The sequence below is a fragment of the Paraphaeosphaeria sporulosa genome (assembly GCF_001642045.1).
Source record: "Paraphaeosphaeria sporulosa strain AP3s5-JAC2a unplaced genomic scaffold CC84scaffold_6, whole genome shotgun sequence".
Taxonomy (NCBI): Eukaryota; Fungi; Ascomycota; class Dothideomycetes; order Pleosporales; family Didymosphaeriaceae; genus Paraphaeosphaeria; species Paraphaeosphaeria sporulosa.
Genome location: NW_017253365.1, coordinates 831,970 through 846,318, shown reverse-complemented (window position 1 = coordinate 846,318; position 14,349 = coordinate 831,970). Strand labels below are relative to the sequence as shown.

Sequence of the window (14,349 nt, the reverse complement as noted above, 5' to 3'; positions counted from 1 at the left end):
AATAACAGGGATCATCTTCGACTGGGATTTTCAGGCGTAGTACCAGCGCCATTGTGGAATACTCGGAAAGCTTTCCTATGGAACGAGCAAGATACCACCGACGCGAAGGTAGAGCGAGAGAGGCTGTTCAAGACCTTCCAAAAGATGTGTGAGGATCGGCAAGTCGCAGAGGTTCTCGAGGCCTTACGAGTCAACGACACGCAGAATGAGCTAGACGACATACTCAGGTATGTGCGTGCTCTCGATTAGGTCTGTCCCTGCGGTCAGTGTGAAGGTCAACGCGCCCAGTGGCAAGCGAACGCAGAGGCAGGCCTCAGGATTATCATCTGTAGCAATAAATCGATGATGTAAAGTACCCGTGATGAAAATTCTGCTTGAGCTGAGGGGTCGCTCATCGTATTGTTACATAAGTGGAAATACACTCGACATACGGGAATGTCCGACTCATTTTCTTTTCGGTTTTCTCTTCCCAATATCGTAACCCCAACCGCGCAAGGTCTTCACCACTTTCGGGGTTACAGCTGCTGTGAGAGGCACCCGTATGAATATGAAAGACTTGTGCACCAAAAAGACCAATCCAAGTTTTGTCCAGAAGGCTGGTAGAGTCTGTTAGTGAAGTGATTGACGAGTATCCGGGACACTCACTCGGCCCTCCGCTCTGCTCTTCCTGTTCAGCCTGAGCGGCCTCAATTTCGGAATCGCTTTCACCTCCCTTATCGAACAGATTGGGGAAATACCTTCCTATCAAGTCTTTCGCCCCACCAACAACCACATGCTCAACGTGATCTATCCGTTCTGCACCAACGTACTTGACGGCAAGAAAGCACAGTGGCAGGTCGGCGACGGTGAGTGCAAGATATACTCCGACCACTGTCCATCCATATTCTCTGGATAGCTTCTTGAGACGAGCTGTAAATGACTGCGGCTCTGGACTGCCTAGATGCGGTGTTGGGTCTGGATGCGAGTTCGTAGACCGCTTCTTGCTGTAATTTCGCCGGAATAGGCGGCTCGAATATTGGGAATGAAGGAGAGACTGCCTGCTTTGATATCGAATGGGCTGTTGATAGGCAGCGGGTGGTACTCGGAAAGGATACCAGCTGGGTCGAGTAAAAGCGGATGTCAAACGCGCTCTTGAGGCCATTGTAACACACACTACAAAATAGAGCGCAACAGGAGATGGAGCAGCAGCGATATAGTATGCTGATTAAATGTCTGTGGGTGTTGTCGACAAATTATGATGGAAACACGGTTGATGTCATCCTTCCCGGTATGATGCTGATGTCCCGCCAAGATGCCCTTTCAGGCATTCATGTAGCGTGAAATCACGTTCTCAATACATCCACCCGTATGCAGGCATTCGATTCGCTCTTTGGTCGCGCGTCTGTCCGCTTCACAAGAGAAGGCTACACGCTCCGTATGGATCTTTCGCGGAGTGATGGTTTACACGTCGCAGCTGTCCTTACTGGCGCATCGGGATGTGGGGTCTGCAACGGGCAGTAGGTATGCCCACAATGCCAGACCTCAACTTCAATCCACACGCCATGTACTGTACGTTGGCAATGCCGCCATGACATGACTATTTGTGCCCGCATGCGATGGAATGTCCCAAGGCATTTTTTGGTGAATCCATTCATTTTCAAACTTTGATTTCAATGTGTTCGGTTATGTCTAATTGCATAGCAAGAAGAGAGCGAGCGATTCAATAACACTTAGCGGAATACTAAAGACTTGTCTATACGAATAGAAACCCTATCGATACTACAAGGTTTCAGATGCGTGCATTTCATGTACACAGGAGACTCTACTTGGATGCAGCCCCGCAAACCGCCGCGACCCACGAAGATCGATTCTGCAACACGCGGCACACCGATTCTTTGTGCGCCAGGCGGCTAAGCTGTGATTGAAACGGCAGCTGCATGTGCGACAGGTGGCCGTTTGGTGGAAACAGCTGACTTCCATGGAATGCACAGCAGAGGCGCAGGCGCATGCGAGCCGGAGCACTATCAGAATAGCGCAACAACATCCAGTGTTCCTTTTAGTTGGAACCAACTTCACCGAGCTATTGGGTGCAGAACTTTCAACGGATCTGCTGAGCCACAATAAGATGTGCTGCATGCGCCTAGCTGCCGGTTGATACGACGCGCCACCTCAAAACGTCGACTCGCAGGACCCGGGCTGGAGGGCTCCGCCTGTTCGCTGGCGGATAAGCACCCTGAACAACAAACACACGCGTCAGGTCGACGAATTGAACGCCGAACATACTGCGGTAAGCGATTGCTAGCTTGCTATCGCAGGTAAGAACACCAGAGTCCGTCTCTGATATAGTGTCAGCTCTCCAACCTTGCTGCAGCCCGCAGAGCGTAGGCCGCACGCTCCCCACTGAACCCAACCTGGCAGCACACCATGTCGCCCTCGATACCCCTCGACACGTTCAACCACCAGATCATGCATTCTCGGGTTGGAAGTCCACAACATAGCGATGTGAAAGCGGATCCAGGGTTGTCTTCGCGCATGCGAGCGACACTCAAAGCACTTGCACCTACGCCTCATGATGTCGCCTCGCAAGCGTTCGCGCATGATTCTACCACGATTGATTTGTCCACCGCGCAAAGCGAGCTTATACGTCCCGAATTGCTAGAGTTCCTGAAGACGTTGGTAGAGGACAAAATGACAGAAAAGGTCGCCAATACAAAGCCCAGTGATTGAACCTAATTGACGAAGCGGTAGACCTTCGCTGCACCAGCCGGAGATGGTGGTGACGCTTCGACAAGAGAAAGCCTGGCTTCGTTCTTCAACAAGTCATTCAATCCTATACACACCGTCAAGCCGGAACATATCGTCCTCACTGCCGGTGCCTCCGATGCCCTCGAAAGTGTCATCCACGCGATTTGCGACGAAGGTGACAGCGTCATCGTGCCTGGACCGTACTGGTGTTAGTCAAACACTGCTCTCAACCTACAACTTCGAGACTCACCAAGCTACAGTTGGTTTCGAGCGCATCACAAGAACTCGGCAGAACGTTAATATTGTAGTGGCTCGACCACCCACGTATCAGAACTTTGACAACTACCTGCTGCCTTCTATCCAGGCCGCATACGACTTCACAGCGGATAAGTCGCGGATCAAGGCCGTTCTGATCTGCAACCCAAACAACCCTACCTCGCGCTGCTACACCCGGAAGTCGCTGATCGAATGCATGGAGTTCTGTCAAGAGCGAGGCTTACACTTCATCTCGGACGAGATCTACGCTCTGACCGCGCTCAACGATACGCCGCCAAATAGTGCGAAGTTTGTCTCTGCCCTATCCCTCACAGAACCACTTGTCCCAGAAGGGGCAGTCAAGATCGATCCCTCCCGCGTGCACGTAATCTGGGCCGCGAGCAAGCTCTTTGGATCGAGTGGCTTCCGCATTGTAAGTCGCCCACGCCCTTGGACTTCCCTACACTGACATACCCTCAGGGCTGTCTCATCTCCCAGCAAAACCCTAAACTCCTCTCCGCCCTGTCCCTCCTCACCTACTGGCACGCCAACACCCTCGCATCCCTCTACCTCTCGCACCTCCTGACCTGGCCTCAACTCCCCACGCTCATCGCTCTCAACTCGGAACGCCTCACCGCATCCTACCGGCTCCTCGCGACCGCACTTCAACAGCTGGATGTAAGCTTCGTGACGCCGACGGACGGCATCTTCGTATTCGCGAAGCTGGCGAAGCATGCACAGAACATCGAGGACGAGCAGGACTTCTTTCACCGGTTGGCGCTGCAGGGCATACTGCTTGGGCCGGGAAACGTGTATAAGGGTGTGGAGAGGGATTTTGGGTGGACGAGAGTACGGTTTTCTATCCCTGTTAAGGTAATGGAGGTGGCGTTGGAGAGGATTACGACGTTTGTGACGATGGAAGGATAGAGTGAGATGTTGCTGCGAGGATTGATGGCGCTTCGGCGAGTTCACATACTCCTGTTGTTTCGCGTTTTGAAGAAGGGGGCGTGTATGATGGGAGCTGCGAAGGTGTCTAATCTGGCTCGGATGCTGGGATATCTGTGTAGAAAACGAAGTTACGAGCTCACGAAAACACGCGGAGGATGATAAGGAAACGATTCGATTTTATATGAGCGTGCCTATTCTACGTCGTGAGCAATGTCCCTGTTTGCGGCGCACGTAGCTTTGCGAGCGGTGCACAGCATTGTGACGAAATTTTCTTGCGGTGCCTCAAGTGCCCTCCCTATGCTACCTTGTCCCAGTGTACCATGGTCTACAGCACTCAGGCATACAGTCTACTATGCAGCATTCACGACGCTACATCCAGAAACTTCCTATAGCCATATCACGGTGTCAGATCGAACCAATAGCAGGACGGCACGGCACAGTTCTCGCGCGACGAAGGTACAGCGGCGGAAGATTCACGAAGTAGACCGTGGGTTTGAGACACGAGGACATCCTTGATCACTATCGCCATGGTCAGCCATTGTCTCCTCGTAACATAAGGGCATTGTGCAATGTAGGCGGGAGATCAGAGTATAGAGTTCTCAACAAATGTGTTCAGACAGGGATAACTGAATGATAAAGTCTCATCCTTTGCGCGAGTGAAAGAGGGGGAAAGGACTTACAGGGAGACGAGATGGCGGTAGGAGTGAGCCGTGAGGACTGATCAGCAGCACAGCAAAAGCTCGCTGAGCGTCTTAGGGGTGCATCTTGGGGCCGGTGCCTCAATATGAGGTGCACGCACCAGGCCTGCTGTCCGTTCTACATAACCATGAGAATGGATAGGAAGACGGTACGTCGTCGCGAGTCAACAAAAACTGGCCCGTATAGCACAGTTGGGTGGGAACAGGCGTTCAGCCAAGGAGATGTGCATATATTGTTCTCATGGTCCGAACCATCGCTCAAGCGTATCGCGAAGGCAATGATGGAAGGTCAATCGAGGGTGAGAGGATGCGGTGTGCGCAAAGTGACGCGGTGTGCAGTGGAAGTCGCTGCGAGACGCGAAGAAACCGAGGAAGACGCTTGGGCTAGGTTAGCTTACCGACGCACACCGCTTACTCCTGGCAGCCTCGGCACACAGACCACGAAACGCAGAAATTTCGCGCATCTCGCTCGGACCAACTGTAGCGACTGTAGCTGCAGAGAGGTCTATCCATATTATTATAGATATATATATTTTCATTTTAGAATCGATAATATCAAAACAGCTCCAGCAAGCGTTCGCAATCCCTGCATTGCAACGCCCGCATGGCTCAGTGGTAGAGCGTATCACTAGTAGTCGCTATGATAAGGTCATCAGTTCGATTCTGATTGTGGGCATCATCTTTTTGGCATTTGGGTATATTTTTGCACTATCAACTATGCCGACTTTTTGTCTCTATTTATGTAGTCGTCAAGCAACAACAGAAATCAATAATGAGCTCGATAATCATACGTGCATATCAATCCCTTTGTTGCTGTCCTCCAACCCTGAAACCTGCACGCGATTTCTGTCTACCGTGTGTGACCAAATAAAAAAACTCGTGTGGTATCTGATGAAACAAATGCTATGTACACCGTGCGCGTGCGACGTCCACGTCAACGCGGGTCGGGTTTCCAAGCCGACGGATCGAGATATATGGAACGAGAACAATGTGTGACGTACCAAGTATATGCAAAACCCCACCTCGTTGGAGGCAAGGACGCATTTCAGCACGACATGGCTGCAGGCATGTAAGGGAGGATTGATTGGCATCGTTTCGAAAAACGAGAGCTCGTCGTAGAGGCAGGGAAGACGGAGGGTGAGAAGTCAAGGTGTTTGTGTGTTTCTTCGGTTCGGCATTGTTCTTCAGACAACGCGTGCGGTGGCGCCTAGCTTGGTATCGATGCAAGGGCTCTTCGCCACCGCTGCTCCTGTGAAGCCGTGTGCAACTACATCATCTCGGGTGCCTAGGTGATGAGGTGACCATCGGGGGTTATGAGCTGGGACAATGTGTGGAATCGGAACTGCCTCCACGCTAGGAGACCATTGAGAACCGTGGCTGTCGTTTCTGGAGCTTCCGTGTGCTCTTGGACGGGCTTCGAGGTGGTGATGGAGGGAGTTGTATCGGATGAGCCGCCTCTGGGACCAGAGCAGGTGCCTGCTGACCTGGGACGGGCTCATCGGTGGAGGCACCTGGTCCAAAATGGCTGCCGTTGACCTCGACCCCGATCCCATGTTTTTGGCTTACGAGCGTTTTGCTTGTGAGATTGGACTGCTCCGGAGAGACCAGTCCACTGTTGGCGTAGGGGAGGGAAATCAAACCAAGCTCCATGTCAACATGTTCTGGCTCCGGAATAAAGTCTGCAATCATACTTGTGCGCTCACTGCGTCGCGTCGACGGAGTATCTCCGATATCCACATGTGCATCACTCTTGTCCCCGGCGTCATTTCGATCGTGCTTGCGGAACACGAGCCAGAAAACAACCGTTGTCACAGCCATCCCGCCGGCTAATAACGCGTAGAAGATAACGAGATTCGGGTCGTGCGCGAACGTTGTCAGTCCCATTGCGGAAGCTGATCCAATCCCCGCCATGAGTGGAAAGATGGCCTGGATCATGGACTTCATATTCCTTGGAGCGTGGTTGTACGCAATCTCGAGCGCCGTGACGTAAGCCCACACCTCACCCATGGCGATGAGGAAGAATACCGGTGCTTGAATCCAGACATTGACGAGATTTGGCTCACGGTTTGCGACCGAGCTGCATGCTCGCGGATGATCGTAGCAGGGACCTGAAGAGTAGATGACATTCTGCACGATTGCAGCGTATGCCATCGAAGACACCACAAAGCCGAACCCGATAGTGATGCGCGTGATCGGCTTGAGGTATACATGGCGCTTGTGGAGCAGAGGGTAGATGATATGATGTATAAGGGGTGTGAAGAGAATGCAACCCACTTGGTTCATGGCCGGAAGCATGTCGTTCGGGGTACCGCTGGTTTCCATCTGCGCGGATTGCGATATTAAGTTATTCTGCATCTGATCAAAGCAGATGTAGAACACAATGAAAGCGAGCAGGACTCGGCACCCTTGCAGCGCTCGACGTAGTTCGTGAACCAACTGACCACTCCAGGGGACAACCTTGCGATGATGCTCGAGTTGGTACTCGGGTTCAGTGCGGGTGAGTCGAAAACCGCTCCGACAAGCGCAGAGCAGTATCTGGCTCGCCTGGGTGAAGATCTTTGATTCGTGCGGCACCCTTAAGAAATATCCTCTTCCAGCTAGCAGTGTGAGTAGTGAGATGAATACGAACCCGAGACACAGGCCGTATGCCGCTGCGAAGCTGACATGCTCTTCTAGAGCTACGACCGCAAACCAAGATAACGATCCAACGTTACCTAGCCAATAGTTGAGACTGTAGATATATTCGATAGTGAGGACACGATCTGTGACCACCTCTTCTCCGGAAGATAGTACCTTGATGCGCGGGTCTGTCTCGGCATACTGATCAGCCAAAAATGCTGCCATGTTGGACTCAAAACCGCCACCTCCCAGTGCCACACATATCATGGCTATAATGAGGCCCGGTAAACCCCAGCCTGCAGCGAGACTCGAAGGCAACGAGCTAAATGTCATCGCTGCGCAGCCCAAGTTGAAGAGTATCAAACAAACGAAGAGAGTTCTATATCGGCCCAGACGAGAATCGGAAAGGACAGCGAACAGTATCGGAGAGACATAGTAGGCGATGTAGAAGGCGCAGTAAATACGCGTAGCTTTCACCTGCCCCAGGCCAAGTGCACCAGGTGTCTCTTCGTGAGTGAGCCGAGCAGGGTGCTGCATGTAGTTTTGCCACGGTGCTGTCCTATTATGCGTCAGCTTACAATTGAATGAACGCATATATGCTACTCACAAGCCCCAGAAGGCTGCTTTTTCCCAAAAGCTTATAGAAGCGACTATCCATAGGCGTACCGGGATATCATCACGCACACGACGTAGGTGATCCGAGCTGTTTGACGATAAAGACATTTTGGAAACGGAGAGCTCCCCAGTGGGGAGCTTTCTCCGGCTCTCCGCAGCACTTGTCATAGGAACGCCTTCCATGAGGAGTTGGGTCGTGTACTGCGTGGCGGGGTGAACTAGTACGATGTGAACTCGGCGTGGGCAGTGTCTTAACTACCATAAACTCGCTGAGAAATAGCATTCCTTGTAAACTTTCACCTATGCAGCGGCCCGAGCTTGTGATTGCTGGTATTATGGCTGTTGAGACAATGGGGCCGTGTGTGGGGCGGTTCAAACCTCTGGTATGGGGCCGAGCGGTTGTTTCATTACGAGCGAGACGCGGATTCGAGGAGTTATAATTCGGAAAGCGACCATTATGCATACTCTTCACACGGGTTTAAATGGACCAATAACCGTAGATTTTAATGATACCAATGATTGGTGCTTGCACAGCCTGCAAGCCGATGGTGATTCATTGTTGAACAGTGTAACCACAGTTGATCTGCAAGATCCCGCCATGATCGCAAATATCTGCATCGCACGCTGTGTCGCCTCCCTTCCATGAGATTGGATTTTCCAGAAGATCGAAATGGGCTTCTGTTGGGCGGTGAAGGGCCCACTAACGAACACAGTACGCACGCATCCGTAACACGGTACCCTAAGCGAGTTCTAAAAGGTGCGTTGTGGCACCGTAGTGCACCTCTTCGTTACAGATCGAAATTTTTCCTGGGAACGGTGGCAAGTACTTTCTAATCTCGGCGTCGTCAAAGAACTCCCCTGTCGAACCATCCTCGCTGTGGACAATCTCAATGGATCCAACTTCCGGGATCGCGGTCAAAGCGCGAAGTGGTGCAACGGCTGATTTCAGCTTGCAGAGTTTGGGCAGAAATGATAGAATGCCACTGTGACGAAAACCTGGCTCTTCCTGCCTTTTCCTGTTGTCCTGATCTTGAGAGATTGCCAGATATTCCAAGGATTTTGCATGGCGGCACAGTGCATCTTCTAACCGGAAGAACTGAAATAACGCCCATTCAGACCAGGGGAGATCCACCTCTACGTGGAGGCACTTCAACGCCTTGCAGCAATTGAGTAGAACGTTGACTGCGTAATGGGGGACCCCACCTTTCCGAATGATGATCGATTCCACGCCAGAATCTTGCACCCGGCGCCACCAGCCAAGGTCCATTTGGAGATCGCCTTTGCTATTCCAACCTAGAGACCGACCAAGAGATCGTTCATGACAGCCCGTGATCTCGAAGCGCCGCAGGCTTGGCATGCTGAACATGTACGCAAGACTGTAAAGATGCAGGTCGAATGTACCAGGTAAGGAGACGACTGAGACGGAGTGAACTTGGTCAAATCTGCCTGGCCAGTTGGGAGTTTCGAACAGAATATGGCTAATTAGGGAGAATTCGTGCAAACTGCTTAATTGCAGAGAGATGTTCTGTACTTTGCGCGAGGCTAGAAGCAATGACAATTCTGCACAGGCAGCGGCTCTGAATATCCCTATACTGGCAAGTAGCTTTTTCCAATAGTCTAGCAGCGACTCTGGAACATCTAGCTCGTCGATAGCTTTCCGCAGGTGGCGAAATGTGTCTTCTGGCATGGGATTCACCCCGCCTTCTACGCGTATATTTATTTCTCGTACATGATCGGCAAGGTCAGGTCGACTGATCAGACTTAAAGGGAATATGTGTGGCTTGTCAATCTGATTTGCGTTCGAATACGACGCATAGAGAAATGGCTCGGCCAGGCTCCGAATGCGTTGAGACGTCAGGCACAAGGATGCTAAAGATGGGGTCGCATTCGGCAAAGTGTGGATATACTCAAGTATCAGCAACAAAAGCTCAGAAGGGAGACTTGGGAAATCCGGCGCCATGGTGGAGTTTCGATGTGGAGAAGAACGCTGGTGTGACGCTGCAACTGCAGCCTGCAGCCAAAGTAGCGTCACGCTAGTTATGTCAGCATGGCTTTCACAAATAGTTGTTGGATGGGACGGGACCGGAACCGACGTCGGGGCGAAGACAACGATCCTTTCTAATACTATTCCCCGACTGCATATCGTGGGCTCGGATTCAAGTGGTTTCAAACGGTTTCCTCCAGTGGCAGCGCGCGTCCAAAGTTCAGTCTGCTCAGGTTATTATACTACAAGCACCATGGAATTTTTAGGTTGTACTGTTGTGGCCACGGCTTCCTCCTTTGCCTACTGCCAATGTGCCTTTTTCTTTAAGAAAGCAAATGCTTCGTAGAGGGTTTGCGATGGCTGGGATCCGGGACTCCGGGCTTCCTATCGATAAGACATCTGGATTCACGCAATCTCGGTTCTACGTTACCTAGGAGCACTAATATCCCTATTCCGCCTAGTTGAATCAAAGAAGGGCGAAGCTTGCGAGGCGCTGCGTAGCAGTGCGTAGAAGGATGCCACTACCGTTTGTCTCACTCCACCATTAACCTATACAAAAGTGTGTGGCTTCGCAGGTTCGCTTTTTCAAACAATCCACGAGACACAAACACACGCATTTACTATGTCTGAGAAGGCTGGCTTACAGAAGCTTCGACCCTGCGGTATGTCTGTGTTTTAGTTTCTTCAATCAGTCCTTCATGTGACACATGCTTAACGGCAGGAGTACAGGCCGTTTTGAGCTCTTCTCGACAGCTCGACATCACCTCGGCTACTTCAAAAATGTCGCATGTGCCGCTACCTACACGGTCGCGTCTGCAGTCAAGCACGATGTATTGGAAAGTCTTATTTGGGGGGCGCTGCACAAAGTCATTGCGCGACATTCGATGCTCAGCGCTATCATCTTGAACGAACATAAGCAAGACTCTGAGGTCTACTTTGCGCGTCTTCCTTCGATCGACCTGAGAACTTGCGTTGAGTTCCTCGAGCGTCAATCCAAAGTCGCAGTCGGTGACAGAGACGAAGAGCTCGAGCTACTTCTACAAGACCAGCACAGAATCAACTTTAGAGAGGACATTGGTTCAAAGCCGTTCTGGCGTCTCGTGATACTACACCACCCAGAAGACCAATCGACTTTCACGGCTGTCTGGTTCTTCCACCATGCTCTCGGCGACGGAGGATGCGGCCCAATTTTCCACCGCACTCTCCTCTCGGCCCTAGACATGTCAAACCCAACAGATGCAGTGAATCCCATTGTCAAAATTCCCACGACTGCAATCCTTCCCAAGTTTGAAGACCTCCATCCACACCCGATATCCTGGGCCTTCTTCTTGCGCGCAATCCTGGGATCAATCCTCCCATCCATCTTCGCGCCTCGCGCGCCGAAACTTTGGACTGGTCCACCCGTCATCGCACCTACTCCGCTCCCCGGCACGAGGGTCCAACTGCTACCGATCTCCGCACCGACTACAACAAATCTCCTGAAACTTAGCAGAGAGAACGGAACCACTCTCCAGGCCACCCTCGAATGCTGCATCGCGACCGCTCTCTTCTCCGTTCTCCCGGCAGAAGCATACGACAAGGTCAACGCCTCTGGGCCCATCAGCATGCGCTCCCTGATTCGACACGAAGGTCAACCCGTCGGAGACGACGAATTCATCCTCGCGCTCGCAGAGTACACGCACATGCACGATCGCACATCGCACCCATTATCCAGCGAAAAGTTTCCCTGGGAAGAAGCACGTGCCGTTCGCTCGACCATACAGACCGAAGTCTCGAAGCAGGGCGCGGACAACGTCGTTTCGCTGCTGCGCTATGTGTCCGACATCCACAAATACTTCACTGAGAAGGTCGGCCAAGAGAGGGCCGTATCGTTCGAGCTATCGAACCTTGGGTTGATAAAGGCAGGCACGGGAGCTGGAGACGGATGGACGCTGGGTCGATGTGTCTTTAGCCAGAGTCCGCATATCACGGGGCCGCCAATTGTGTGTTCGGCCGTCACAGGTGGCGATGGGTGCTGCGTATTGACATTCGGATGGTTGGACGGAGTGGTGGATGATGAAATGGCGAGGGCGGTTGTGGAGAGTGTTGAGAAGCTGATACAGGGTCTGGTAGGCGGGGGAAGTTGAACCTATGGGCGAGAAGACGAGCGCTTGAAGAAAGAACTGCAGCATCATCTCAGCTGACTCTAGAATAGATAATTCCATGACAGATGTAACAAATTACACTAACATTAAGCATCATTTCGATGTTTCGTCATCCATTTCCCTACCCCCTCCCACCTTTTCGACACGCTTTGAAAACTGAATCTACCGTCGCTCATACAAGATATTGGAAATTTTAATGCAAGAGAGCTCTTTGAAGATGCAGGGTGAACGAAGATACAATATAAGAGGCCAGATGCTGCTCGGGGTAAATGCTTAGGAAGAAGGACGAGCTGATGGCCATCGGGACGCAGGGGATGGGAGCATAGAAGAGATTGAGCCAGGCCGGGGGTATGGGTATGATATTTGCATCAAAGAAACGAAAAGAAGAAGGAGAAAATCGGTCATTATGACTTGGTCACAAGTCCACGTAAACGTTGTATGAGAAGACGGCGCCCGCTCGTATGGAACACCTGATGGAAGGGCGAAATAAAGAACTTGAAGATGGTGTCGAAAAATCGGGATGCCACGTTACCAAACTGTGTTGGTAGGGCCAACCTTTTGTCGCTGAATGGAATCAGTTCGTCTGCTTTCCTTTGCAAGGTGGTGGGCACGTACGCTCCTCGGTGGTAGCGCGGGCAGTATATGCTCCATACCAGATTTCCAACGTGGCTTAACCTGACAGCGTGCAGATACGCCTGCGCATCCCTGGACAGAGTTTTGGTATTAGGGCTCTCGATGTTCTCCTCAAACTCGGACAAATGTCTCTTGATCTCTTCTTGGCATATTTTGATGGCTGTAGACTCTGTGCACTTGCGCTCTTGCATTACGACCCAGACGGCATTGAAGACGTAGTCTTGTCCAGCCTTGTCTGCGTCCTCGCGTTCTTTGCGCCAGGAGTAAAGGTCATTGGTCAGACTGATTGCAGCGTAGCCAGGGCGCGCGAGTTTCATGCACAAATCGAGCTCGTTTGCTGGGATTGTGAGCGCCATAGCGAACGTAAGCATGCCGTACCAAAATCTGGGGCAGATCGGGTTAGCCGGGACCTGCGTATCGCTAACATCAACGACATGGCGCCGCGTCATTTACTTACAATTCTCCGGCATCGATCGCCCGGCTCGGGAGATATTCGTCTAATGTCTCGAAAGGTTGTGAGCGGGTGCGCGATGCAAGTTCGACGAATTGCGCCCATGCTTTCATCGTTGTTATCGCGCGGGCTCGGTCAATGGCCATCATCTCCGCTAGAATTTGCGCTTGTAGTTTCTTCTCCGGGCGAACTGTGCCGTGGACCTTCTCATTGAGTGCATCGTCGCGAAAAACGTGCAGCATGTCATCACGACCTTCTTTGAACTAGTTCGGGTCAGTTGTTGGGATGCACGACCGTTGAGCCGAGCCTCTTCTTACGTTCTTGAGGTCTAGATTCTCCATTTCGTCTACAACGCGTCAGCGGCTGAACACTATCTGTCATGTGTAGCTCCATACCATCGTAGAGAAAGGCATACTCATTGGCGTAAGAGATGATCTCTAAACGCTCAGGAATGCACTCGGGTATGGTGGCGCGAATAAAGCTGTATGGCTCTCCCAGGCCGCCCTGATAGTCGTAAACCGGGCTCACAGTCGAATTCCAGTCTTTTTGTGCGCGGAGCGAGCCCGCGATCTCACTGTAAGGATCCTTGTGTATCCGAAATGGGATGCCGTTCGCCAATCCATCGTCCCTGTAGGTACCCGAGTCCAGGACATCGGAGTATTTGAAGTCCATGGCCGTGGGACAGAATTCAACCAGTCTGGTGCGAGGGTTGTTAGAGAGTACCAGTAGCCACAGACCCGGGTGGTCGGGCCTCCTTTACATATGTGGACTGCTGATGCGCAACAAGCGCGGGCTACGCCGCTATCTGCTGCCGCTGCCGCGGCCAAGGGTTTGGTATGGTAAGGAGCAGCTCGCCGACCCTAGGCCGTTTGGAGGGCCTTTCCGTGCGCACGTCATTAAGGCCGTTGACCCTGGTGACCCTGGCCTGAGCATAGGACCAGATCGAGCTGCTGTGAAACGTGGCAGGGGAATGGGAGCATTTGCCTCCTGACACGCACCAGAGCCCCATAGCCGACCATTCCAATCTCTGCATGACACTGGAAGCGATTAGATAAGCGCGTGTGCCGTCCCGACGAGATGGGCTCGGTACATTCCCCGCGTCGAGGAGTCAGTTCCCTGCAGCAAATCCTTCCCACGAGGACCGGGGGTTCCAGGGACGGATGTTTCGGGGTCACATAGACCCAGAGCCTGGACAACGACAACGCCGGAGGCAACTTTAATTGCCATGGGCAGCAAAGAGCGACATTGGCAGTTGCCTGTGCGCTATTAGCGTTGCCA

The 14,349-nt window shown here is 52.1% G+C and overlaps 6 protein-coding genes and 1 non-coding gene across 7 annotated transcripts; 3 read left to right on the top strand and 4 right to left on the bottom strand.

The window, feature by feature from the left end:
- Window positions 1-208: 208 nt before the first annotated feature.
- CC84DRAFT_798373 (uncharacterized protein) lies at window positions 209-1,242 on the bottom strand. The gene is made up of 3 exons (XM_018187448.1): window positions 646-1,242; window positions 432-596; window positions 209-251 (listed from the first exon to the last, which is right to left on the bottom strand). Exons 1-2 carry the CDS (start codon window positions 1,139-1,141, stop codon window positions 445-447), a joined length of 648 nt encoding a protein of 215 aa, XP_018034959.1. The 5' UTR covers window positions 1,142-1,242; the 3' UTR covers window positions 209-251; window positions 432-444.
- An 806-nt stretch (window positions 1,243-2,048) lies between these two features.
- On the top strand, window positions 2,049-4,096 carry CC84DRAFT_1121116 (PLP-dependent transferase). The gene is made up of 4 exons (XM_018175599.1): window positions 2,049-2,679; window positions 2,728-2,932; window positions 2,985-3,412; window positions 3,460-4,096. Exons 1-4 carry the CDS (start codon window positions 2,404-2,406, stop codon window positions 3,904-3,906), a joined length of 1,356 nt encoding a protein of 451 aa, XP_018034958.1. The 5' UTR covers window positions 2,049-2,403; the 3' UTR covers window positions 3,907-4,096.
- A 1,127-nt stretch (window positions 4,097-5,223) lies between these two features.
- Window positions 5,224-5,301, top strand: CC84DRAFT_t62. The gene has a single exon. It is a non-coding gene; the product is annotated as a tRNA-Thr (tRNA).
- Window positions 5,302-5,978: 677 nt separating this feature from the next.
- On the bottom strand, window positions 5,979-7,967 carry CC84DRAFT_1218030 (peptide transporter PTR2-A; the record flags this gene model as incomplete). Its single annotated transcript, XM_018182956.1, has 2 exons — window positions 5,979-7,803; window positions 7,852-7,967. 2 exons carry the CDS (start codon window positions 7,965-7,967, stop codon window positions 5,979-5,981), a joined length of 1,941 nt encoding a protein of 646 aa, XP_018034957.1.
- Window positions 7,968-8,442: 475 nt separating this feature from the next.
- Window positions 8,443-9,823, bottom strand: CC84DRAFT_1165021 (uncharacterized protein). The gene has a single exon (XM_018178625.1). It carries the CDS (start codon window positions 9,817-9,819, stop codon window positions 8,599-8,601), a length of 1,221 nt encoding a protein of 406 aa, XP_018034956.1. The 5' UTR covers window positions 9,820-9,823; the 3' UTR covers window positions 8,443-8,598.
- Window positions 9,824-10,550: 727 nt separating this feature from the next.
- CC84DRAFT_1093855 (uncharacterized protein) lies at window positions 10,551-11,969 on the top strand (the record flags this gene model as incomplete). The annotated part of the gene is made up of 1 exon (XM_018174539.1): window positions 10,551-11,969. One exon carries the CDS (start codon window positions 10,551-10,553, stop codon window positions 11,967-11,969), a length of 1,419 nt encoding a protein of 472 aa, XP_018034955.1.
- Window positions 11,970-12,391: 422 nt separating this feature from the next.
- CC84DRAFT_1094171 (terpenoid synthase) lies at window positions 12,392-13,743 on the bottom strand (the record flags this gene model as incomplete). The annotated part of the gene is made up of 4 exons (XM_018174551.1): window positions 12,392-13,004; window positions 13,078-13,334; window positions 13,389-13,417; window positions 13,467-13,743. The coding sequence occupies 4 exons, from the start codon at window positions 13,741-13,743 to the stop codon at window positions 12,392-12,394; spliced, it is 1,176 nt and encodes a 391-aa protein (XP_018034954.1).
- Between the last annotated feature and the right edge of the window lie 606 nt (window positions 13,744-14,349).

Excerpts from the sequence above, each read along its gene's own strand:
- CC84DRAFT_798373 (XM_018187448.1), bottom strand. The coding sequence starts at position 1,141 with ATGGCCTCAAGAGCGCGTTTGACATCCGCTTTTACTCGACCCAGCTGG. Across the intron at positions 597-645 it reads AGAGCAGAGCGGAGGGCCGA|CCTTCTGGACAAAACTTGGA; the intron begins GTGAGTGTCCCG and ends AGACTCTACCAG.
- CC84DRAFT_1121116 (XM_018175599.1), top strand. The coding sequence starts at position 2,404 with ATGTCGCCCTCGATACCCCTCGACACGTTCAACCACCAGATCATGCAT. Across the intron at positions 2,680-2,727 it reads AGGACAAAATGACAGAAAAG|ACCTTCGCTGCACCAGCCGG; the intron begins GTCGCCAATACA and ends ACGAAGCGGTAG. Across the intron at positions 2,933-2,984 it reads CGTGCCTGGACCGTACTGGT|TTGGTTTCGAGCGCATCACA; the intron begins GTTAGTCAAACA and ends ACCAAGCTACAG.
- CC84DRAFT_1165021 (XM_018178625.1), bottom strand. The coding sequence starts at position 9,819 with ATGGCGCCGGATTTCCCAAGTCTCCCTTCTGAGCTTTTGTTGCTGATA.